The sequence below is a fragment of the Mixophyes fleayi genome, chromosome 3 (genome assembly GCF_038048845.1).
Source record: "Mixophyes fleayi isolate aMixFle1 chromosome 3, aMixFle1.hap1, whole genome shotgun sequence".
NCBI lineage: Eukaryota > Metazoa > Chordata > Amphibia > Anura > Limnodynastidae > Mixophyes > Mixophyes fleayi.
The window spans coordinates 259,398,607-259,424,831 of record NC_134404.1 but is presented as its reverse complement, the minus strand read 5'-3'; the positions used below and the strand labels follow the sequence as shown (position 1 = coordinate 259,424,831).

General features: G+C 39.0%; 1 protein-coding gene across 5 annotated transcripts; it reads right to left on the bottom strand.

Annotated features, from left to right (window-relative positions):
* Window positions 1-369: 369 nt before the first annotated feature.
* On the bottom strand, window positions 370-24,322 carry EGLN1 (egl-9 family hypoxia inducible factor 1). 5 transcript variants are annotated; one of them, XR_012689730.1, is made up of 6 exons: window positions 23,058-24,320; window positions 19,123-19,242; window positions 18,654-18,790; window positions 12,691-12,931; window positions 8,149-8,219; window positions 862-879 (listed from the first exon to the last, which is right to left on the bottom strand). XR_012689730.1 is itself a non-coding variant. In XM_075203500.1 (5 exons), exons 1-5 carry the CDS (start codon window positions 23,925-23,927, stop codon window positions 815-817), a joined length of 1,263 nt encoding a protein of 420 aa, XP_075059601.1. In that variant the 5' UTR covers window positions 23,928-24,319; the 3' UTR covers window positions 370-814. The 5 variants fall into 5 exon arrangements, 2 of the variants coding, with proteins under 2 accessions (XP_075059601.1, XP_075059602.1); XM_075203500.1 differs by lacking the exon at window positions 12,691-12,931 and having other exon boundaries at window positions 370-879; window positions 23,058-24,319; XR_012689731.1 differs by lacking the exons at window positions 862-879; window positions 8,149-8,219 and adding an exon at window positions 13,193-13,361 and having other exon boundaries at window positions 12,872-12,931.
* Between the last annotated feature and the right edge of the window lie 1,903 nt (window positions 24,323-26,225).

Here is a 26,225-nt window from a genome sequence, read left to right as displayed (position 1 = left end):
GTCTAGGTTAGCAGTGGCAATTTCAGGTGGACAAACAGCATGGGGTCTCCCTGTAAAAGCCACTACCAGCACTGCACAATGACAGGCTGTGTTGGTGACACTTACAGGGGTTTGGGTATGAAATATAGTCAATCATAATGATGACAATGTTTAAAATGTCTACACTCAAAAAGTCAACATACATAAGTAAGTGAATGAGGGTAGTGTAGGTTTTTTTTTTTTTCATGGCTGCCAGAATGTCCTGGCAACCATGGGTATGCTGGCACTCCTAGTACTAGAAGTGTCAGCATGCCAAAACATTTGATTGCAGTCTGGGCATGCTGGGACCTGTAGTGTGTCAGGGACAAAATGTATTTTTTTTACAATTAAACAATTATCCAACCCCCTGCCCCAAGTGTGTGGGAACAGCCCTATCCATGGGTCTAGTAATACTTAATGGAGGTCTGTTTTCTTTTTTTTTTGGGAGGAGGGCAGGGGTTTATGTATTTTTTTATTTTTTTTATAAACACTTGCACGTTAATTGCACCAGGTGTCGAGCACCTGCGGCCGCCTCAACCTCGACATAGATAACAAGTACGTGAACACGCCTTCACTGTGCTTGGCCTATGCATACCCTCTTCTTCCCTATTCCACCTCTCAAAGTATACAGGGTAGTAAGTGTAAGATGCGCCTGAGTCTGCATAGGGAATTGCACTTACAACTTTTTGAGCACATGAGCAGTGCGGAATTTGCATCCAACTCTACATGAACCCCGTTGTTATCAGGCCATAGATTTACATAAAAAGGTAGAGAAGTGCTGCTGGTTCAAATTTTTTCAGTAGACTTCTTTCACAACTTCATCAGATGACTTGTTCAGCTCAATTCTCACAGACTTTTCCCCTAAAGATAAAGAACAAAGCAAAAAAAGTTGGCAATATGTATAAGCCTTGAAATAGCAATTAAACAATTTTTGCTTAAACCACCACTCATTAGCATACAAAATACTGCTATAGCTTACACTCTAATAAACGCTTTACCTTCCTACATCAATATTTCTTATACTTTGTCCACAGTAGTAATTTTTTTTTAACATGCTTTAAAACATATACAACTCTAAGGAACAATAACCTTAAATAATGCAAAGTTAAATACGTAGCTTGCAAGCAACTCCAGTCAGTGTAATTGTGGCTGAATCACTTATAAAAAAAAAAAAAATATGTAAAAATATATTATAAATTGGCACACTGTGCTAATAATTTAATCATTACAAATATACTGATTTTTGATACTGTATATTAGAAATGTACTGATAATTTTTTTATATTATGATTGTGTATTTCGGTATAGGAAAATGTATTGATTTCTAATGTACTATGCCAGGTCAGAGAAAGTGTTTTCTTCACAGAAGTGACAAAAACCTGTTTTAGCCAAAGGCCCAGCAGGAAGTCGTTACCTGGTGTAACGTCTTGTTAGAGAGACAGGAACCTGTCTCCGTAATGTAGACTGAGAGTACAAGTAATGTAGGAGGTCACAGATTGCTGTGAGTTTTAAATTAATTGTGTTAACTCCATGTCTAGAGAAATATTACATCCTGATGGTCAACCATCTGATGTGATATCAAAATTTTGGTGCCTGGTTGGAAAAGGAGATTGGTTTACCCCCTGCCAGGCTGTGGCAAAAGCTGTATAAAAAACAAAACAAAACACTGACCGTGTAATGTATCATTACACCATCTGTACTTTCTGGATATCACTAGTACCTCAAACTAGTGTAACTGTCCTGAACTAATAAACATCACTGCTTACAGAACTTATTTTAACGCCTACTTTTCTGCTATAATTTCTGTGACCTGCAGATTACACCAAATCCAATCCGTTATCCGGCTGTTCTGAGGTTGGGATCCAGCATCCAACACTTTACCCGCTGTCTGGAGCTCTGCCCAGTGTGATAGGCCAGGGGGAACCATCCACAGGTCAGGTACACTAGAAGAGAGATTTACCCAGAAGGAACCGGTTTTAGGCGTTGATGTAGGAGCCTAGTGGTGGCAGTAGGCTCCTCCTACTACGATAGATGGTGGGTAATTTGGGATAAAGAAAAGGGATGGTGGTGAGGCAAACCCAGCCGATCCCCTGCAACACAACGGAATGGGTGACATAGGCGGTCCATCCTGTCACAGTAATAAATACATTTTCCATACAGGCTAATAGTCAAACTTAAGTAAATGAGATATAGATTGGTAATTGGCATTATAGATGCAGTTTTCTGTTCATATTCTCTGTGCCCATAATTTGTAGCTCTGCTTCTTACAGATCCAAATTCACAAATAGTATATGTGACGACATTAAGATAACTTGTTTAATTTGGGGCAGTGGAAAAACACTAAGGAGGAAAATCCCATGAAGATACTCTGTGGTGATGTCTGGCCTGAAATCTCCACCTTATTTTTGCTCGCATGATGAGATTGTAAAAATAAGCGGTGATGTCCGGTGGCACTTCAATCAGAACAGAATTCCCCCAAAGAGGATACACCTAGCTTGCAATCATTCTAGGATAGGTTTGGCTTTCCCACCAAATGATTTGGAATTTTATTAGAATTACTGGCCACGACCCAAGCCTGTCCTTATTTGCCTCTGCAATAGGTTTGCTGTATACAAAACGCAAAGATATGTAACATTTACCATATTTATTTTGGCCCAGCTATTAATTTCAGTAAGTTTACATTAAACTGGAGTAGTCATCCATTGGACAACTCTCTACTTTAATTTGCAAAACAATTGAGTTTGCAAACTTAATTGTTAAGACAGTTTCATGCCCATCCTACTGCAATTACTTGTAGCCTGTGGCTGGGAGCAATATCATTGCGGGACATTTCAAAACTATCAGACTACAAATGCTGCATAATTGCTAAGGTTATTTTACATGTATTCATCTATTCAATATACTTTAATCACTGAAGTAATTTTGTTGTGTAATAAGGGATTTATACACTGCTACACACTCACAGTGAGCTCCTCTGAAGTTATTTCAGAATTGTACTTGACGGCACTTCCTGCTCACATGTTAGATTGATTCTTGCAGGATCTGATTTAGAGCTGCTTTCTTAAGGGAGAGAAAGAAACAGGTGGCCTCAAAAAGCTAAGAAGCGAATCCATTGTAAAATGTAAGAGGCACTTGCAATAACGGTTTACTACAAAATCTGATAAAAGGAGGTGAAAACATGTTTCCTAGATAAGGAATATAAAAAGATACATCTTGATAGGGTAGAAGAAGATTTAAATATGATAAACAGAGATGTTCTCCTTAGACCCAAATTAAAGATAAAGATAGACAACAAATTTGAGTGGGCCTTTATTACACAGTTCAGCAAAGAAAATATTCTTTCCAAACATTGGAAATTATTAAAAAGAGAGATGATGTTATTGGTCGGCAGTTACCAGATAAACCTTTATTTATCTACAAAAAGTCATCAAACTTAAGGGAACGTGTGGACATCACAATATATTGCTATACAACTTAATGCTCTTAATGTAGGCCAAGATGATTGTCCACATTGAAACAGCTCTACATTTACGGCTAAAATCAGTTGGCTGGTCACCCTGTAATCAGCTTACAGATCACAAGAGCAATATATAAGCCGTACTTAGGTTTTCAGCTATACTTTAAATGCCAAGAGTATGTTATCAGAAACCCTCAATACACCTATTAGAACAAAGGGGTTTTCATCGATGTGGTATATGGATGGCCTGTAGAACATGCATCTCAGATAAAAATACTATTAGTGAATATGTGGCGAAAGAGAAGTTGTACAAATTTTATCAATTCATCATGTCATACGAATTATGTCATGTATGTTATTGAATGTAGATGTGGGTTAATGCATGTAGGACGTATTTCACGTCCTTTAAAGGTTCACATTAGAGAACACATCAAATATTAAGAAAGGCCTTATCCCTTATTCTCTGTCTCTCCATTTTAAGAACATACATTCTTTTAATGCTAACCCCGTTAAAAGCTTTTGGGCTGTTCAACAAATAGCCTTTCAATGGATAAATAAAAATATGGACAGAACATTAGACAAGGCCTGAATTCCAATTTTAAACTCAAATGGATTCTTTAAGGAAATTGGGGATTCAACACAAAGGAAGAGGAGATGCTATTTTTTTTTCTTCTTCCAGTGATTATATGTCCTTTGAATTTATGCTGTATACAGGATCAAGGAAATTTGCATTATAGAAGATAAGAAATTTGCATCAATGAACCATGATGTGGGACATTTATTTATTATATTTATATATCATTCATTGTATTGGATATTTATATTTATGAAGGATTTAAAATGATGTCCATTATGTCTAGACAAGTATAGTCGAATAATTGTACTGGGAGCATAATTATGTAATATAGGTGGATTATGTATTACGAGAAATAATAAGTTATCTATTTTTAAGAGTATTATTTGCCAATGCGTGCTATAAATGCCTCGCAAATTGATGTTTTTCATAAATATATTTAGTTCATGTTTACAATATCTGTATTACCACTGAATTGATGGACAATTCAAGCCTCGTTCTGATGTGTATCCAAGCCTCAGTTGGTGTAGGGACATTCCAAGTATATCCAACCCTCCTTGTGGGATACCTACTTTTGAGTTTTGCAGACCGTGATTAGAACGGAAGTTTGATTGGACCACTTAGATATAAAACATCAGTTGAGCAAGGTAGAGACACATTTTGCCTTGACGAAAAGTCCAGTAAGGAGTGGAAACGCATTGCAATATTGTATTTGTACCCTTATCGAGGCCAGATGCACTCTGAGGAGGAACCATGCATTTCATCTAAATGATACAGAACTCCTTATGCGCTTGTGAAGTATGGATCTCTGGTAGGGGTACCCTCCCTTACAATAGGGTTATTTTAATGTGTGTACAAACATTCCAGTTTTTATCTATGTTTTGTAAGATTTTTATGATTATGAAAGTGGTAATACACTAGAAAGTTTTCCTATCTTGTCTATGCATTGAGATGAAGGGAGTAAATATTTGATTATTCCTACTGATGCTCACATTTGGATTGGAATATATACGATTGCGATGATCTACAACACAAGTGTGAAAGAAAATCTCTTGTAAGCATATATGAAAAACTGTTTGACACAGGACCCATAGTTGAAGACTGTGCCTATCTTTCTCACTTCTATGAGCTGGAACATTTATCACCTTCATTGGGAATTCTGTGGCCTATCTTTGGTGGTGAAGGCCAATTTTTAATAGTATACTACACCATAATAGGTCATTTTTTTTTCTTGTTTTACATGTATCAATACTTACCTTACGCAAAGTTATAAGATCATCTTCATCATTTTTTGCATGTTATTGTTGGGAATAGTGGAATCCATTATATACACACGTGTGCAGCCTTTGAGCCAAAAGGATATGGCAGAGAGACAGACACCAAAGAAAAGATGTAGAGAGGAGAGGGCCAGAAAACAGCATGCAGCAGAGGACGGCTTTGATCCAACGACCTCTAGGTTATGGACCCAGCATGCTTCCACTGTGCCACTCATCTAATCAAAAACATTGATATGTACACCTAAATTCAATGTTATTACATAACACTGGCTAACCACAAGCAAAAAAAAAGATGAAAACTGCCATTTTCTTTTATTTCAAAATAAAGCTGATGAACTATAAGCAATAATGAATCACCTACAGTAAAAAGAACCAAAAAAAAAGATATATATATCTATCTATATCTATCTCTTCTTATAATATAAAAGCCTAGTGGCGTGTGTGTGTGAAAAAACAAACAAACCCAAAACAAGTTGCAGCGCCACCTGCTGGGCGGAGTTATACACTGATCTACTAAATTCTTAGCATTATCTAATATATAAAAGAAAAAACTATTTTCTCAGAAAGGGCTCATCCAATTGAGCTGAAATGTGTGTGTGTGTGTGTGTGTGTGTTTGTCTTTAAATTCAAAGCTAATAGGGAGTTCCATGGCCTTTATAAAACAATTCCTTATTTGATGTGCTTTTACACAAGTCACACAATTCCCCATTGTTTTAAATATCCTTTGTTGGCTGTATGGGTGCAATCACAATATATCCCTTTTACATAAGGATAATATCATGGACAAAATAGGATACAATAATGATAATAAATAAATCATGTTGGTGTTTGACACTGTTGACGAGCTGTTGGAGTTTGCATGATCAGATACCCAAAACTATACTGCAATCAATTGAGCATGATCATAATGGTGACAAAAAAAAACCGCTATTCTCCCACAGTTTCTTCACATTTTAACAAACCACTTCCTCAAACCCACAATTATATATCCTATGTTTTGGAGGAACTATATATAAACAGGAAGTATGTGCTTTTCTCTAAGCTATTTGCACACTATGCTGCTAAGAGATTGCAGGAAAGCTTTGATGCGTAATTGAATGTGCTTTCAGCATGTTTTAGAAGAATCTTCAAAGCTCTCTTAAAACGTGAACAAATTGCTACGTTTTGCCTAGCATTGTATTTAAACACCCATATATAAAAGTATTTAGACATGCATTCATGTATCTGGTAGTATGCCAGCCAAGAGTCACGGTTCTCATTGGCCAGCATATATCGCTATGGATCCACACCAATGGAGGATATGCTCTGCTTCGACTTGCTTGGGCGGAGGGAACTACCCTTTTAGCCTGTTTTATTGTAAGCTTGCGAGCAGGGCCCTCTTACCTCTCTGTCTGTATGTATTACCCAGTATTGTTTTATTAATGTTTGTACCCAATTGTTAAGTGTTACGAAATTTGCTGGCACTCTATAAATAAATAAATGATGATGATTATGTTTAAAATTGCATAGCAGAGTATCTGCTGTATTTAAAGTGTAAGATTGCTAAAACAGAAATCATCATGCCCTTCTGACAATGGGACTCGGCAGCCATGTTCCACAGTCTCTGCTTTTGAAATAATAAATGTAATGATTTGTTATTTTTTGGATTTCTGAACCATGCTGAATTGTGCATACTTTATCTTGGAAATGAATCATTTTGGAGATAAGAGGCTCCCCTCTAAATCTGGAATACACTCATTAACAAGGGCAGCACGGTGGTTTAGTGGTTAGCACCAAGTGTGGAGTTTGTATGTTCTCCCTGTGTTTGTGTGGGTTTCCTCTGGATGCTTCGGTTTCCTCCAACGCTCCAAAAACATACTAGCAGATTAATTGGCTGCTATCAAAATTGACCCTAGTCTTTGTCTGTGTGTATATGTATATTAGGGAATTTAGACTGTAAGCTCCAATGGGGCAGGGACTAATGTGACTGTGTTCTCTGTACAGAGCTGCGGAATTAGTGCTGCTATATAAATAGCTGCTGCCATGATTATTAAAAAGAACGTAGCATTTTGGTCTAGAATTTGTGAAACAGCTTAGGTACCACCCACTCTTAAAAGGTTTATTTACAGTGAAAGCAAAGGGATTTGCATTCTTCTGTATTGCTCACTTCTTGAAATGGCATGGTTTCTTATAATGAACATATACTCTACATTCCGCTTCCACAGAAAAGCTTCTTCAGCTTTAAGAGCACTTTATTTTTCCTGCTTTTATTTACTTTGTGCAGTTGTACTTAATATGCCTATGGCAAATTCCGAAAGGAGTTTTGATTCTGGCCTTGCTTCAATGGCATTAAAGGTCAACATAATTTATCAAGCTACACAGAAGTATCATTGATATATCGCCAAGAGGGATGTATCAATCCATTTAGGGCTAAATTTTAAAGGAATTACATTACTACTCTTCCAACATAAGGAACCGTCAAGCAGATCACCTGCAGATTAAATAAATACAACTGCCAAGTAAGGTCTGAGAATGTACCAGTGGGGGAATTTTGATAGGACAAGGTGTTCAAAGAGTACTAAAGATTCCATTTTTGGGTAAATTTGTGGGTTTTATTATTCGGGCAAGCGGAAATATTTTCCATAGTTGCAACAAGTGTACAGCAAAATTTGGTACCTCGCATGGAGGGGAGAAAATCAGTGTTTTTTTCCTGTGACAAGCTACTAAGTCTCTAGCAACATTGAGAATTTCAGTAGCTGGTTCACCAGAGTTATTGTCCAAGCCCTCGGTAGGAAGTTTTAAACATTTTGGAAACTGAAAAAAAAATAAAATAAATAAATTACCTGTAGTTTGGTACTTTTCTTTCGCTCTGGCTCTTTCATCGGCATCAAAATACCACACAGTTATTGCGTACCTATAAGAAAGAAGAACAAGAATAGACTTTTTACAGTGCTAAACCAAATAAAAGAAGGAGAGTAATTTATATTAAGAACAATGGCTCATATATTTAACAGTTAGTGGGCAGCATTATTTTTGCAGCAGATTGACTCTTCCACCGAGGTATTTCCAAATCTCCCATAGTGAGCATGGTATCTCAAACTCCTCTCTGGTCAAATTCAGTAATGGCATAAACAGTTAAACTACTTACCACAATATTTAAATCATATATTTATTCTGCATCAGACTCACCAGGTTACATTGCAAAAAATTCAAAATGGTATAAAAGTGGGATGGTTCATACACTAGATAACCTTTGAGACAAAATCTATCAGTAAAGACTCTCTAACTGCAAATCTCTATCGTAAATAGTTGAACTTGAGATTACATTGAAATTTATAGATATTTGCATTACTTATAGTTACCCCACAGAGGCACATGGCATTTTCCACAGAGTGTTATACTTACTGACCAGGTTTAAATTTGTGCAAGACTTAATTACAGAACATGCTCAGGAACATTAAAGTAGACCAAATCTATAGATAAATGGTGAATAATATCCATGCCACTGTAATTAAGAACCCACTGAACAAAAATCAAACTTGCATGCATAAAACTCAAAAAAGGTACAATACATTAATTATGGCTTACCATAAACTTTATTTTAATACAGATGCACTGCAATGTTAAGTAACAGTAATTGCAAACCAATTGCTTTGTGTACAATTTGCACAGATCCAGTTAAATGGAACTGACCCAAATTGATCAAACTGCAAAAGAAATTAACTACATTTTCCTACAACTACCAGTTTGGTAGATTATGTCAAATATATATATCCCATAGATTGTAAGCTGGCGGGCAGGTCCTTCTTACCCCTATGTCTGTATTACCCAGTATTGTGTTAATACGGTGTTATTTCCCAATTGTAATGCGCTACGGAATTTGCTAGCAGTGTATAAATAAATGATGATACACTGTATGCTAATGAAGAAGGGGGAACAACCATCAACATGGTTCTTCACCTAAACCAGATCAAATGCAATCAGACTGAATTGATTGGTAAAGGATTCGGAAGTACACTGTTCAGTGGTCAAAAACAACCAAACAGGCTGGCCAAACGTGCATCTTTTGTGGTCAATATAAGACCATATCAAAAGTAGTTCCCAATATATGCAAAAGAAATAAATAAAATGGGTTAAGAAATGCTTTACAGTTATGCTTGCTCTGTGTCTACAAACAATGCTTCCATAAAAAAGCCTTTACAGAGCATTTATTTTACAGAGAAGCCGGGCTACTGTGTTGCTAGTCTCCTGGTATTAAAAGTAAAAGGAGACATGGCAGTGTGCATACCCCTTACAAAGTGTATAGCCAGACCGGGAGTTACATTATAAAGAGGGTAACCAGGCAGCATGGTGTTTCCCTTAAAACTATAGCTAGCTCCAAGAGGCAACCAGACCCTGACCGTCCTCAGAGTGCTAATTAGTTTATTAAACATTTGCCCTTGGTTGACTTCTGGTGGTGTAAAGCATAGATTTTATTTCCATCCTCTTAGTAATTATCACACAGGTTACATTTTTGTTAAAATAAATAAAATTAATATTTTTTTTTCCCCAAATCTTCACTTGGCACAACGCTCTGTGGTTGGATCATGCAATTGGTGTTACCCTCCTATTTGATCCATAGTTTCAGGTTAGCACTTAAATGTACTTTAACACTACAGCAACATCTACTAATGAAGTTTAATGATGCTTTAGAAAAATAAAGTGATAAATTCTACAGAAGATGAGTCAACAGTTTGGATATAAAATGATCTTCAAGTTAAGGGAGTGCAGTTTTTCTTTTTCTTTAATAAGAACTTTGACAAACTGAAAAGTTTGCAAAATAGGAGGCAAATGTCAAGTAGTGGATTATGGGTTTTAGTTCTCTTAAGCCCAATTATTTCTTGTTATAGCAAGGGAAATATTGCAACAAGTCTATATGGGTTATATTGGAAACCACACAGATCAACGAACTTGGTTTGGCTCCATCCCAAATGCCCTTAATTGCATAGAACTATATTACATTCTTAAGTGTTGATTCAACATAGTAGAATTTCCCCCTTTCTAACATGGATCCCTCATACAACAAATACAAGGGTCCCTTCCACTAAGCACTCAAAAATAAAGACGTCTCTACCACAGGCGCCGAGTTGTAAAAAAGGCTGTCTAGAGCAGCTGTTAAAGAACACTGTAAACTCCTAATTAAACAAAAAACAATTGTAGCAGCTACAATTACTAGTCAACCAATACATTTATTAAAAGAAGCTAATTGTGGATAAGAAAATATATTCTAAAAATTAACATAAATGGAACTCTACAAACCCATCAGAAATTGAAACAATGCAATTCAGTGAATCATGCTGGCAATCAATAAATTAATCTGTCTTTTCAAAGTTCAAAGACAAGCACTCTATATGGTAAATTCAATAAAGAACTTTCCAAATGATATTTTGCTCAGTCTCTCCATACACCGGTGAATATTGAATACTGGCTATAATTTACAGATATCAAATTACAAACACATCATTCCAAAAGAAATCAAACATGTAGAACAATAGACATCAGAGCCTGAATATTAAGGAAAAGTGCACATGCTTAGCAAAGATACTTTCACAAAATGTCCTGTAGCTTCAATTTCTCCCCACAGCTTGTATGTTTCGGCCCCTGAAGCCAGTAAGTTTTCAATTGTCCTTTAAACACAGTTCTCATGTGTTGGAGAGTGAAATCTGGTCATAATTTTCAACAATAAAATGATAATTATAGTCACTGAACTACATTGTTTTAATTTCTGTTTGTAGAATTCTAGTTATGGTAGTTAAAAAGTTCTACTTATACTAATTGTTGTAGTTATAAACAGGTATCCAAAGACACAGCTCCTTTTAATAGATAATAGTATTGATAACTATTAAGCAAGCTTACAATTGTTTCCTTTTGTTTTTACCCTCCACTAGATTCCCACCACCACCACCACCCTTCTCCCATAAGAACTTAACAGAACAAGTCTAATGATTTCTTATGGAAGGATGAATAGATAGCTCTTTGTACTCTGGGGAGAGGCAATGTGGTTTACATTTATTACCTGGCCTCACAGAAGGGATTCATTAAATATAACAAATACACAGCACATTTTTAGAGCTGAAAATATTTTCTCTTCATACCTTATGGCTGCTGTAAGATGGTGTAACCATTTAAGTGGCTTTCTAAGGATAATTCAAACGTCTATCTTATAGATCAAATGGAGATTAAATACATTGTATAACAGAATTAGATAACTAGGGGAGACATTTAAGTTCATAGAAGGTACAAATCTGTTATTATAAGCTTGCAGAGTCACCCGAGACTCGTCATTGAATGAAAAAACCTAAGACAAGATACACACAAGATAATATACTTTTTCATTCATTTGTTGACCAAAATGGTCAAACATTAAATTTCTTACCAGGAAAGTGGTTGAGTACTAAGGGGCTAAATAAAATGTTTAAACCACACAAACATGTAAAATGAGATTTTAGTGAAAACAGAATACAATTTTAAAACAGATTATATATAGCTGGAGATGGACCAGTAGGGCATGTGAAAATAAATAATCCCATTGCACTTGTCAATGTAAAAAACTTATTAGGTCAACACGTCAGCTGATAAAAGTGCATTTCACTCCCCTGCATCAATCAGGTTGTATGGGATGATTTATCTTTGCATATAAAAGCTGGCAGCAATTTACCTCCACAGAGGTATATGGGGTATCTAAATTTTGGTATGAGATCAGGGGATAAATGTATCAAGCTTAGTTTTCCAGCAGGTTTGAAAAGTGGAGATGTTGCCTATAGCAAACAATCAGATTCTAGCTAGCATTTTGTATAATGACTGATGTGAATGAGTTCTCTGTACAGCGCTGAGGAATCAGTGGCGCTATATAAATAAATGGTGGTGATGATTATGAATGTAGTAAATAAATGATAGCTAGAATCTGATTGGTTCTTCAAATCCACTGGAAAACTCTCAGCTTGATACATTTACCCCAGGTGTCTTTCACCACCCATCTTCATTGGAAAGGGGGATCCCCATAGTTCTATGCACCACACTGACACTCTGCTTCAGAATGGTGCGAATATGGCACCAAGCTAGTTTGCCTACACCCTCTACCACTACTACAATTCTGTAAAATGTTTATGAAGCATTGCTCAAGGCAAATGGAAAAGACACATTGACTTGTTCTGTTTGAACCTCTGTCATAGATATGTTTAAATAAATATCCTTGTTGAGGATGTACTAGAGGGCTTGGGAAGTGACACACTGGTTGTTAAAGCCCATGGAATTGCTTAGAGAAAAGAAACCCACTTGTCAAAGAACAAGTGGGTTTGAAAACTAGCACTAAAGATTCAAAAGCAATTATGAAACATTCTGCTCACTTTTCGATGAGGCTCCTTAAACTCCGTTCCATCCTCCACAGAAATGTGGCGCACTGGCGTTATCCCTTTATGAAAGGGATACGTTCCCTTAAATTTGTGAAAGCACAAAACACCTCTTTCTAGTATCCTTCACTGCTCCTGGATAATAATGGCAATGGCTTCAGTTACAGGGTATACTTTAGGTTTTCCCAGATATTCTCTGAATAACTTTGTTTTTATTTTCTTTGGACTCTTTGCATGTCTGAAAAAGTAAAAAAATTACCTCAAAGTTTTATCTACTATCCCATTTGAACTTAATTAACCCCTGATTAGTTTAAACTTTACATTTTCCTCCTGAAATACTGCTTTTTGATCCTCATGTAGGTCTGAAATATTTGTAAAATATTTTTGGTTAGATATTAATGCGCTTTGTATATCGCCCTCATTAAAAGAAAGTGGCCAAGTTCTTAAAGCTGAAAAAGGTGACAATCACAGCTAAAAACCACTGCTGACTTAAGCTAACCTGAAAATGCCTCCGAAACGTGAGCAAGTGCTGCACCATGAAATCCTCTAGAATATCACCCCCACTGTACCAAATCTTTATGCATCAGTGTGCAGAATCAGGTACATTTTGGCAGACCCTGTGTATTCTGAACAAGAAGTCTTCACCAACACAATACACTCCATATTGCCTGTTAGACAAACATAAAAAAAGTCTTTCAGTGATTACATTACATAGCTTGACCAATTTATTCACTGTGGTAAATAAAAAGAAGGTGTGGTATGAAGTGTAATTGTGCTGCATATGTATACAATGTACATACATCAGAAAAATCGGTGGGGGGGTAAAACAAAACAAAAAAAAAACCCTTAGAAAAAAGCCAACATTAAATTTGATCTCCAAGCACACTATTATATATGATATTTATCTAATGTGGTCACACTAATTCCAGTTATTTTGTTTGCATGCCCAGAGTTTTCAGCTTTACGTAAGGTTTTCACTCAAATTAATGCTGGTCTATTGGTTTGCAGGAAGAATGGATGACACAGGGTGAAGAGAGAGGAGACACACATCTGGGAGACAAATCTGCCTGTAACATTTGTGTCTGTAAACAGGATATTCAGTCCCAGATACAAAGAGAGGGGCAACTTGTCAGTATGTGCCAGACAGGCTTTAAACTGGTTTGTTATTTATCTGTGGCCTAGAAAAACTAGCTGTGGGTACCAGATTGCTGATCTTCTGTCATTTATTGCCCGGTCTGTTGTAAAGTGCCGTCATCTATTCCAGCAGATGGCAGGCGAGTAACGGGACCTCTAAAACAGCAGAGCAACTTGTGGATACGGTAGAGATATATGGCGGCCAAGCAACTGCTGAACAACCACATTGCCCCTTAATCTTAACAGAAGCCACTATGAAACAGTGTTGCAGATCTGTTTCATGAGAAAAAGGTGTTGGATGACTGTAGGCTCAAGACCCAGAGACTGGCCAGCCAAACCAGGAAGGTCCCCCATCTCTTATTGGCAAACGCATGGTAAAATGTTTCAAATATGGTGCCAGGGAATTTTGCTGCCAATTATCCAGTTACTGATGAATCCATGCAATGTGGATGCTGCTTATGTAAACTGCAGATTGTCTTTCTTTGCCGGGATACACTGTACTGCAGTACAACAGGCTGAGCCAGACAAACAGAGGTGTGTAATTACTTTGGAATGCAAGTGTCTAGATGCTTTGTAAGATTCAGGCAGCCTGGTGGCTCTTGTGAAAGTCAGGTTAGTAAAACCCCAGAACACACTAGGGGAGAACTATTGGGGCAATTTGTATACACGGGGGCACTCAGAATTATGCTACAGCCAATACGCTACATGTGGCTCCACTGCTGCTACTGTGGGATTAGTTGCTTCCTTCATGCATAATACTATTCTAGAGAGAGATTTTCCCCATTTGTGAAGTTGTGGGAACCCAAATAGATACAGGGGAGGAACCTAGATCCCTCTAACACCACTGACGCAGTGGGAGTGTCCTCTGAAACCCCTAAAGTGCTACCTTTTACAAGCATGGCTGGGGAGACAGAACTATAAGGTCAACAGTGTGGGCAAAGTGAAGCACCTACTACTGTGGAAGAGGATGTTGTTGAAAGGGTCGAGAATGTGCCGGATCTTAATGTTAGGAAAGGCATCAGATCACTTAAAAAACCCCCAAAAAAAACCCCCCCAAACATTCTAGTAAAATCCCGAGAATATAAAAGCAGTTAATGGGACGCTAGTAGTATTGTAGGCTTTCGTACCTTCACATGGCGATATAACAAAACAATATGTATCAGTTGTTAAAAAAAGTAGGAAGATGTTGTGAAATAACTGGTACCTCCTAAACCAGTGTTGGCTAACCTGTGACACTTCAGGTGTTTGGGAAACTACAAGTCCCAGCATACCCTTCCAGCAATAAGCTGCTATATATTGGCAAAGCATGCTGGGACTTGTAGTTTCACAAACCTGGAGTGTCAAAGGTTAGCCAACACGGTCCTAAACCATATAGGAGAACAGTGTTAAACCTGGCTCATCGTTACATAACAGCAGGACATTTAGGGGTAGAGGAAATTTGCAGTTTTTTTCTGGTGGGGGTCTATAAAGATTTGTCTGAATATAGTGATTCCTGTCCAGACTGCCAGTATCATACTCCCAGGCCCCCCAGTTGCATATGATAATGATCCACTTTGAACGATGGATCTAGTTAGGCTGGCAGGGGACAACAATATATTATAGTCATAATGGACTAGGTCACTTGATACCAAGATGTAATACAGTTACGCACTTCTTCAAATAAGATTATACAGAACTAGTCTGTTTATCAGAGTAAGAATATCAAAAGAAATCCTGACCGACACCAGGGTACCCCACGGATAGATTATATATCTATATATTTTATTTAGATTTTAAATTGAAATGCAGGTTGTTCACTCCCCTAAGGACCTTAAGTTTATCACACTCAGGTTTGAAAGAAATACTTTAAAAATTGCTTGCCACGAGTAAAGTTCCAGAGTCATCTACTGGGTTCTCAATATTTGATTTGTTGCACATGAAACATCTTCGGGAATTGCTGGATATAGTTAAGTAAACAAGGGACTAACAACCCAGTCCTTACAAAAAAGTGTTATTGAGCATGTCTCTTAGTGGCAGGAGAGAACAGCTGCAATAGAGCACAAAGAGCAGGCCCAAAAGGCTCGGAGGATGTACCATCGTAATGCCCAAATAATGTAGCTTTGCCATAAAGACAGAGTTTGTTTTAGTGATGACTGTAGAAAGTTAATTTTTGTCCAAATGGCAGGGACGATTTGAAATCAGAGAAAAAGTGTGCGAGGTCAATGATGAAGTGTACCAGCTAGGGAAAAGACAATCCAAACAAATTTATCATGTAAATCTGTGGAATAACAGGTTATCCCTGTCGGACAAACTTTCTCCCTCCATTAGCTTGGATGCACTTAAATAGAAGAAACCCTGTTAACTACTCAACAGTATGAAGGCAAACAGTTTATTGTAAGAAATAGGGAAATGTTTCAGAAACACCTGGCTGATTAAGTGATTAAGCATGACATGTTACTGCACCAGGGATTAAATTAAACCTAAAACCCCATATAACACCAAAGCTAGACAAGAGGCTGTTTCACAAGAGATTAAACAGAGGTTGGAATTAGGAATAACTGAAAAGTCACATTAATTGGACAAGCCCCATTGTCCCACTTCCAAAAACAGACAGGAGTTTACACCTCTGCAACGATTTCCAGATACTTAGTACTGTGTCTAAACGTGAAGGCTACCTCATCCCTCCTGTGAATAAGCTAATTGAAATACTAGAAAGAGTCCGATATATCTTCACTCTAAACTTAACAAAAAGATACTAGCAAGTGGCGTTAACGGACAGTGCAAAAGAAAAGACAGATTTCTCCGCACCAGAGGGACAGTTTCAATACAAAGTATTCTGGATTACAAAGTATTGCCTCTTAGATTACATGGGGCCCCAGTCACGTTGCAGAGAATGATGGATAGAATTTTAAGGCCCAACAGACAATATACAGCCACCCATCGGGATGATGTAATCATCCATAGTCCGGTCTGGCAGTCTCACTTACGTAGGGTACAAGTGGTGTTAACCCTGCCTCATAGATGGAGTCTAACAGCCAACCCAAAGAAGTGCTGTACAGAGATTCAAAAAGTAAAATACTGTGAGCACAACTTAGGCAGAAGTTTGCCAAAAGCCCATTCAAAAGTGGGGCTATTCAAAAGTGGGCCAACCTGTAATCAAGAGACAAGAAGATCATCACTTGTAGGGATCACATGATATTATTGGAAGGTTATACCCACCTTAGCTGTCCCGTTGACTGGTCTTACCAAGGGAAAACAATTGCTCATTTTAAAGTCTGAAGCAGAAAATGGTTTTCAGGCATTGGTTGGTAACACCAGACTTAAGAGGGATTTATTGTGCAGACAGATGCCTCAGGTGTAGGTATAGGTGCAGCTCTGCCCCAGAATAAGGATGGGGAAGAGCATCTTGTGATTTATTTGAGTAGCAAGCTTAATGATCATGGGGAAAAAATGCAATTGTGAAAAAAAAAAACTGTTGGCAATTAAGAGGGTTTTAGAAACACTTGAGGGCTATCTTTACAGAAATAATTTAAACAATTTACAGAACACACTCCTTTGAGATGGATGTGTGAAAAGAAAGAAGAATGACCATGTTACCAGATGATTCCTGGCTTTATAAATACACAGAAGCAAATGTGGATGAACTATTCAGAGTCTATTATTTAGGGGTTACAAGTCTTCCGTCCTCTAGGTCGGAACAGGAGGTGGGGGATATGAGACAGAAACCCTGGTAAAATTGTAGATTATTTATATGTGTGTCCCAGGTTTCCAGGGAAATCGTTATAGTATTTGTGAAACAGCTTTCAAAAGGTTTGGATCAAGAGCTGGTTTATGAGTTTCCTGGTGAGAATGAAGGAGAAAGGGTACACTTCCATCCATAATGGTCAGTCGGGGTCTTCTAGGCTCTTAACCAGACAGCAGAGAGACACTTAGCTTATTGCAACAGGGACAAATCTGCCTGCAACATTTATATTAGCCCCCCCAACACTTAGAGAGTGATAACTTAAGTGCCAGACAGACTGATTTATTTTCATCAATATTGATTTTGGACCTATTAAAACTATCTGCAACTATCTGCACCAAACTAGTGGACGTTCGTGTCATATGCATACAAATATTTTGTGTGTCCCTAAAGTAAATGGGCACATAATTACCATGGTAAAAACAAAGTAAAGGGTAACCCCAGCGTTAATCTAATTTTTCCCAACATCCCCCTTCTGTAAATATTGGAACTGTGGGTGGTTAGCTAAATTTACCCTTTAACATAGCATTTCATGATAATTTAATATTTTTATTGCAAAAAAGCATAATTATTTTTCTGCTACAAAATACGTTGACTAGCCATTGCTGTAGAGACATGCACTACAAAGTCAGTTTGTGGCCGCAAAGAACATGCCAACATAATTTAAAGCATTTTGACAGAAGTTCTTGTGGTACAACAGGGAAACCATTTTTTGTCATTTACTGCTGTGTGTCACTAATGGAGCTTCAGGACTCACTTTTTTGGCCTCGAAAAGTCCATGTCTTGCCTGACAATTGCAGTGTCCTAAATCCTGAGTAGTAGCATATAAAATGTCAATTAGAAATAGGTTTCCCCATTACATCAAAAGCACTTAAGTTGCTAAAATGCTGCTTCTCTGTGAATGGGAAAAACAGTACTTCCCACTAATGTTAATGTATCACTACTTTGACTTTAACACTGTTTGACGAACTAGGAAAATGCAGTGTATTGAAACACAGACAATAACGTTTATGTTGCTTCTGAGAACCTGTGATCAATGTGCAGAAAAACCTGCTATGGTAATATACAACAGAATATAGGTAACAGGGAAATAAAATAAAGTTACCTTGTAGCGAAGGCTGGCTGAACTTCATGAGGGTTTCGACGATCAGACCAAAAAAACAACAGCCTATCAAATTTTGGTTCAATGTCAGCAAACTGAGACTTGCCTTCTGGGAAAATTCTAAGCACTCCTCCATTTGCCTGTATAAAATTCAATAACAATTAAAAGAAAGTGCCAAAACTACCTCAGCACCCCCATCATAAAATTCCCACAAGCACTCAGGCCCCCGCTTACCATAAAGTGTCCCCAGAACCCACATGTACTCAAAAACTCCCTGTTGCCCATCAGTACATTATTCTGACACCAGAGGACTTTAAACTGCCATCACTATATTATATATACATACATACCAGTATATGTTATAAACAAACACAAAAATTGTCATTTTCAAATATTATAAAAGACTTGGAAAAAAAACCAAAACTTAAGAACTTTAAGGTATTAGTCATTATAAATAAAATAAATTCAATACCTTTGCATCCCAGTTAGTATTCAAATAGTATATGCAAGTAACACATCTTCCATCTGCATTAGGGTTGTCAACATGTCGCACATAGCCAGTTCCTTTGCCAGGGTAACAAGCCACCATAGCCTGTAAAGAAAGACACAGTTTGTGTAAAAAAATAATTTTTTGGTGTTTTAAAGCTTTTTTATCTGGTAATGGTCACAAGCATATTTACAACTAAAGGCCTACTACATTGTATCTACACAACTAAAGCAGCCAGGTAGGTTAGTGCTTGTGATTAGGCACTTGTTACTACTGTGCCTTCAATTGAGGCCTAGGGGTCCACTCATGGCAACGTTTTGTTCAGGTATTTAACTCACAACAGCAGCATAATGTTCAACCTGAAAAGCTCTGTGTTTCTAATACAAGCGCACAATGCTTTCACATTAGAATGAGAAATCCTCTAATGTCACTAGGACATTGCCTTACTAAAAGGCAGGTTAGTGAAGAGATCAGGGGCTAGATTTAGTAAGCTGCGGTTTTGAAAAAAATGGGGATGTTGCCTATAGCAACCAATCAGATTCTAGCTTTTATTTATTTAGTACCTTCTACAAAATGACAGCTAGAATCTGACTGGTTGCTATAGGCAACATCTCCACTTTTTCAAACCCGCAGCTTAGTAAATCTAGCCCCAGATCTCCTCTGCCAGCCTGCAATAATAGATGCAGGCAAATCAGACTGAACAGTAGTTGGCTTGCCAGTTACCATTCGATCCGTATTACACTGCATATGCAAATTCTGGCAAAAACAATATAATATAATAAGACTCACTCATGTCCCTCTCTAATTATAAATATATATTTAAAATTTTATTTTAAACAAACAAAACAAAAAAATAGTTGGAATCCCTCTAATGTTAGAAAACTGAATATTCAAATTCGGGGAAAATTAATGGTGCCATTTTCATAAAAGTAACACACATATATGACAGAAACAAAAAGGAGGTAGAGACCCCCCGGCCACTTAAACAACAATTATCTATATCGGCTTATTTGTTCACCACTCCTCTCAAATACCAGAAGTATTCTAGGCAAAGAACGGGCAAGAAAGATTCAGCATGCATTATAGTAGTATGTAGCAGTGAGTTACTGGATGAAATGAAAATCCTGAACCTGAGTTTGCTTTAAAGTGTAGTTAAAGACGGGGCAGGGGGGAAAAACCCAACAAATATATACTTAGGTGGAATTCAAGTAGTCACAAGGTGACGCGATGCGTCTTTGGAACAGAGCACGACGACCCACCGCGTAGGAGTTTTTACTAAAATCTCAACTCATTTCATTTTCCCTCACGTCCCATGGCGATGCAAGGAAAGGGAGCGCAGATTTCTGTACCATATTTGCTGGCAATGTGTCCAGCACCTGGCGGCTAACTGAATTCCCCACTTAAACTGGCAGCACATCAGATGATGAGCGCTGTTGACTTGTACATTCAGGTAATTTTACGAACACACCTTCAGGCTCTGTATTCATGTAGAGATCATGTATGAACATCCACATATCATTCAATTTATCAAAATTAGCCCTGATCATAGTGACTTGCACAGACCGGGCGGTAGGATCAGCTTGTGCATGGCCAGGATTACTTAAAACTAAACATAAGACAACTAAATCATACATTTGAAAGAGATACAAAAGGTAATCTCTTCTGCTGTAATATTCTCTCAGTGGATTGTATAGAAGTGGATAACCCACCTATTAACTCAAAACTATGGTCACCGATTAGGTTATTGACAGTAATGTTTACGTGAAGATTCTGAAAGTATACAGTGCCCAGATTTCAAAATGAGTGCAAGACAGAGACAGATTGTATTGTAAAGCGCAAAATACCCATTTATCTTTAGCCGCAAACGCCAGTTAAATTACTATATAAATGATCTGCAGTGTTCAGTTTACTTAATTTTGCATAATATTTGACAAATATTTTAAATGTGTGTTTGTTATTAAGCAGATACTTGTGTTAATTTAGTTTAACAAAGCTAGTTTTAAACCTCCAGAAGCAATAGTAGAGCATCTAGGGGGAAAATCTCTTCCATGATACAAAAAGATAGATTAGATTTTAACAACCAATTTTGTGGCTATTGATTATACAAGAGTGATGGGCAACCTGATATACTTGAATGCGGCCCAGCAACTTTCAAAAAGGGCCACACATTACCCATAATTCCAAAAATGATGAAAAGGCTGGAAACTACCTCGGCACACCTACATCGCTCATTCCAAAATGCCCCCCACAGGCCCCAAAATTTTCACCACATGCCCTCCGACCATTACTTGCCACAAAACGCACACATATGCATTCAAACCCTGTGGGGTACCAAGACCTTCCCACATGCCCCTGAAATATACCCAAACCTCCTCACATGCCTTCTCAAACTTCCCCACTTTTGCTTACATTTACAAGTGGAGCACATAGAGGAAGGAAGGAAGAACACACTACACTCCCTCCTCCGCTGCGAGACCTCCCTGCGTTGTCTTACAGTGTTTCCACTTTCAAATTGCAGATTTCCTGGTCTTGACCTGTCTTTTCCTGGAAAACCTGGAATGGGAAAAAAACACCCAAACCCACCAGAAAAAAAATAAAAACAACGCCACCCAATGATCTGTAAATGGAAACAAGAAACAAAGAAAGCACCTAAGTGGAAACACTGCTTACAAAGCAGAGGTTAAGTCCAATCAGGAGAAGCCGGAGGGGGGGCCACAGATGAAGGCTCACCTAGCCTACTCTTCAGTTTTCCCACTGGCAGTGTATTTTCCCTGGTTTCCCGCAGTGTTTTCACTTACAGTATCCACACACACACACACATTTTTTCAGAAAGAACAAAAATAAACAAGACAAAAAACAGGTCAAGACCAGGGAATCTGGAAAAATAAAAGGGAAAATACTGCTCCAGTTGCCCACCACAGTTTTAAAAGTACTAAAACACACCACCGACATAGGTTATTTACTTTTATTAGCATCAATTAAGTGGGTTACGGTTTACTTAAATCTAATTATGTTTTCATTGGTTGCATGGAGGCTCAGTGGTTAGCACTTCTGTCTCACAGCACTGGGGTCATGAGTTAAGATTCCCAACAATGGCCTTATCTGTGTGGAGTTTGTATATTCTGTGTGCGTGTGTTAGGGAATTTAGACTAAGCTAAAATGGGACAGGGACTGATGTGCGGGAGTTCTCTGTACAGCGTTACAGAATTAGTGGCGCTATATAAATAGCTGCTGCTACTGATAGGTAAATAAGGACTTCAAACAGATTAGTATTTTGTTTATTTGTATTGAACTGGATATGCCCGAACTATAAAAATTATAATGACATGTTAATGTAAATGCTTTATTCGTATTGTCAATTTGACTTAGTTAAACAGTTAAAACAAAAATGAGATCTTAATATAGTGCTGCTAAAATGCAGCTTAATGATGGCAAACCACTGACGTAGCAGAGTATTCTGATTATCTCACATTTAACAATCAAAAAACACATTCATCTTCCTCTATTTTTTTTTCCAGATTTACGTCGTTTAATATGCAAAGTGTTACCGAGTGCTAAAAGGATTGAAAAAGGCTTATTACATTCTCCATAAGTAACTTCCAAAAGAGACACACCCCCTTAAACAATAACCTGTGACACCAAGCGCAGATTAACAGACAGTGAGGGGAACTTGTCTATTTGGAATATTGACAATGTCCCTCATACTTTGACATTTATACTGAGCACGGTAAACAGCGTCTGCTTCACCCCCAGCCCCATACTAGGTTACCTTGGGCTGGGTCACTAGGCTACCTGGATTTTTTTTTCCCTTAAAACCGAACCCAATAGGCAGCTGAGCCGAGTCCCTCCCCCAGCCATCCCGTTAGAAGGTAAAGCATTCAGAAGAACCATATACAACTAGACACAGACATTTCTCCCACCTTGGTTCTGCCGTTTATCCTGAAGTTTCCCAACTTGCCACCGCAATGTCGTATGAGGTCGTCCATGCTGGTCATCAGGTGGCCGATGGCTTTACATCCTGCCTCTTTACCCTCAACCCAAGTGATCTGGTCCCCGCGGATGTCCCGGGAGGAGTCGCTCTTTTGGCTGACTAGCTGTCCGTCAGTAAACCGTCCCGTGCTGTGTAAGGCTTTCACCTCGCTCACTATCCGCTCCCCCACCTCTTGGCCCAGGAAGTCATCCAGCACACAGATCCCATGCTTGTTCATACAGGGGATGATATACTCCAGGGCTAGCTTCTGTAGCAGCGGCTTGGTGCGCCCATTGGGCCTCTCCGCTCCCTCTCCTCCTCTCCTGGCGGCACTGCTGCCCCCGGCCTCGCCCGAGGTCTGGGTATAATCTTCCTCTTTAATCGCCCTCAATGTAGCCCCTCCGACGACCACCTCCCGCTGCTTAGAGTCAGGGCCTGCCACGGTTTCTGCCCCGGCCAGGTTGTTTGGGGCGGGTCCGGCTTTCAAAGTTTCACCTCCAGCTCCAGTGGCTCCGGTAGCGGAGGTTAACAGAGGCGAGTCCACGTTAGACGGTGCATCTGTGAGGACAGGCTGTTTGCTGTCGCTGCTGTCTGCTGTGACTGGAGTGCTGTCCTCTGGCGCAGGGGCTGCCGGAGTTCCCTTACACACCAGCTTGTGTTTCTTCCAGTCCTGTCGCTGATGTTCTTTGCTGCAATAAAAAGAGCTCCGGCAGCGTCCGCAGCGCAGGAGATTCTCCATTTTGCCGCACAGTTCGCAGTACTGTCGATCACGTTCGCTCTGACTGCTGCCTTCACAGCCCCGGCCACCTCCACCAGCCATGATGACCGCTCCTTGTCCCCTGCAGGCCGCTGTGCAGGGAGGTAAAGAGTAGCGGTGAGCGCGTATCGCTCAGTCTGCCGTCAGGAAACTACCAGCGATTCAGCTGCGTCACTCACGCGTCGGCCCCTGTACAAGACACACGTGTGTTTACCTGTCAAACAAGCAGACTCCGATTATTAGTCATGACAGAAGGCGAGTTCCGCTCTCGTTTCTACACAGATGACTGGATATGAAACGTAAAGATAATGTTCTGCCTATGGGGGAGGGTGTAAACCAGTTATACCCGTCTGCGACTATATGTGCTAGTGTCAGTGAATGGTGTCATTAAATGCAATGGGAGCCCTCCTGGTCAGCTCGTCTCCACTAAAAGGACCTTTTGATGACATCAAAGTCATGTGACCAGAGGCCGATCACTGCACCACGTGACAGCCCCATTGTGAAATGCTGTAAAAGAGGCGGAAGAATTGAATAGAGACGGGGAGCTTAGTAGGGAGACATCGTCTTTCCATGTCCTGGGGGAATAGCTTTAAGTAAGGTAGTTCTTAGCCATCTAAAACACTATCTGCCCTTAGTGCTGAAATCCAGTGTAGGGGATAGGATATCGCCTGTTTATATGGGCAATGCTAATTCGTAAAGTCAATTCAAAGTGGAATGGGATAGTGTTGGGTATAAAATAGAGAGGTGAATACTTTTGCAACGAAAATAGGCTTTGTGCCATGAAAGCTTACAGTGATTTCTGATATAGGTATATTATTAGTATCCCTTAAACCCTGCAACTTTGCTTTCAGTTCCTGACATACCACTACAATACCATGATTGTTTGCATACCACCGCTGAACCATTCACAGCTGCACAGATCTTACGAACACCCCCTTACCACATGCAAACATGACTTTATTTGTAGATGGATGGTGTGATAACAAAGGGAAACTGCATTGGTAAGGACAAAATAATAAGGTACGGTGAGCAAATATTAGTTTGCTCCTGGGTTTTCTTCCATTGCCAAAACTTTGTGTCACATTTTTCTGCAAAACAATTCAGGTAAATTTGCTAGTAATTCAGTGCCAGTACTGTCATTTCACCAAAATTGGAGTATGTGTTAGTGTGTATAGCTCTATTCTCAGGATGGATGGATTGAATATGGCATGTCAGGTGCCGTCCCCGCTCTCATACATCATTGCAGGGATGTACACCTTCTCCCTGCCTCACTGATCAACTGCGTCTCGTTGCCGCTCAGCCTTTCTGCTCAAGCGCATCCGCTGCTAGGCAACAGGACACACTTCTCCCCAGCTAGTCGGTGGTCCATGACGTCACTGACCGCCCCATTCGGCCCCTATATAAAGTAGACTCTGGCAGCATGTGGCCGCCTCTTGCAGCTGAGTCCATACTCCCTTGCGGGAGTCCCTGGTGAAAGCCAGAGGCGTGTTAGACTCCGTGCTCAGTAGCGTGAACTGCTGGTAGGTGCACACCATCTATGCCATAGTGAATTGTGACTGTGCAATAGCAACTAGACAGGTAGCTGCAAAGAAACTTTTAACTGAATTTATATGTAGATATGTGTTTCCTCTAACACTGTCCTATGACAGAGCTGCCACTTTTGCTGCCCACGTCATAGAGAGGCATAAAAAAAAATCCCCAGGCATAAAATAACAATTACACACTCCTTATCATCCACAAAGCTGTGGCTAGAAACATAAAGAAGCAGAACCATTAAAAATAAACTGGCTTAAGTTCAGAAATAGAGAACCTGCAATGGCCCGATGCCTTATTTCTAGTACTTTTCTGCATCAGAACAATACCTAGAGGAAGAACTAGATTGGACAAGACTTATTGGGAAAAGATATAAAGAATTTGCAAACCTCTCATTTCTAATGACAAACAGGTCACTGACTTCCTCCTCAATGAGATGAAAGTGTCACTCTCTGAAGCCTGGAGATCTGGTCCTAATAAAGTTCCTGAATAAAGGAGCCCTCGACCTGAGGTAGGAAGGATCATACAGGAATTACTGATGATGCGTACATTCGTAAAGTAGACACTTCGATCCACGCATCACATTGCAAAAAGATCATAGAAGGACAAAAAGGAGGACAAGACGAGTCACGCCTGACCCCAGACTGAAGTGACCACACTGCCCCCATAGCCATTAGGACATAATAATGCCCTTGTGTTTCTCACCACATAAGATGGAATAGGTACTCACTTCAATGCTTTACATTTTACATTAATAAGACTAGGTACACACTGGCCCGATGATTGCACTAAAAACCTCCAATCAGCTGACATCCGACTGTTTGGCCA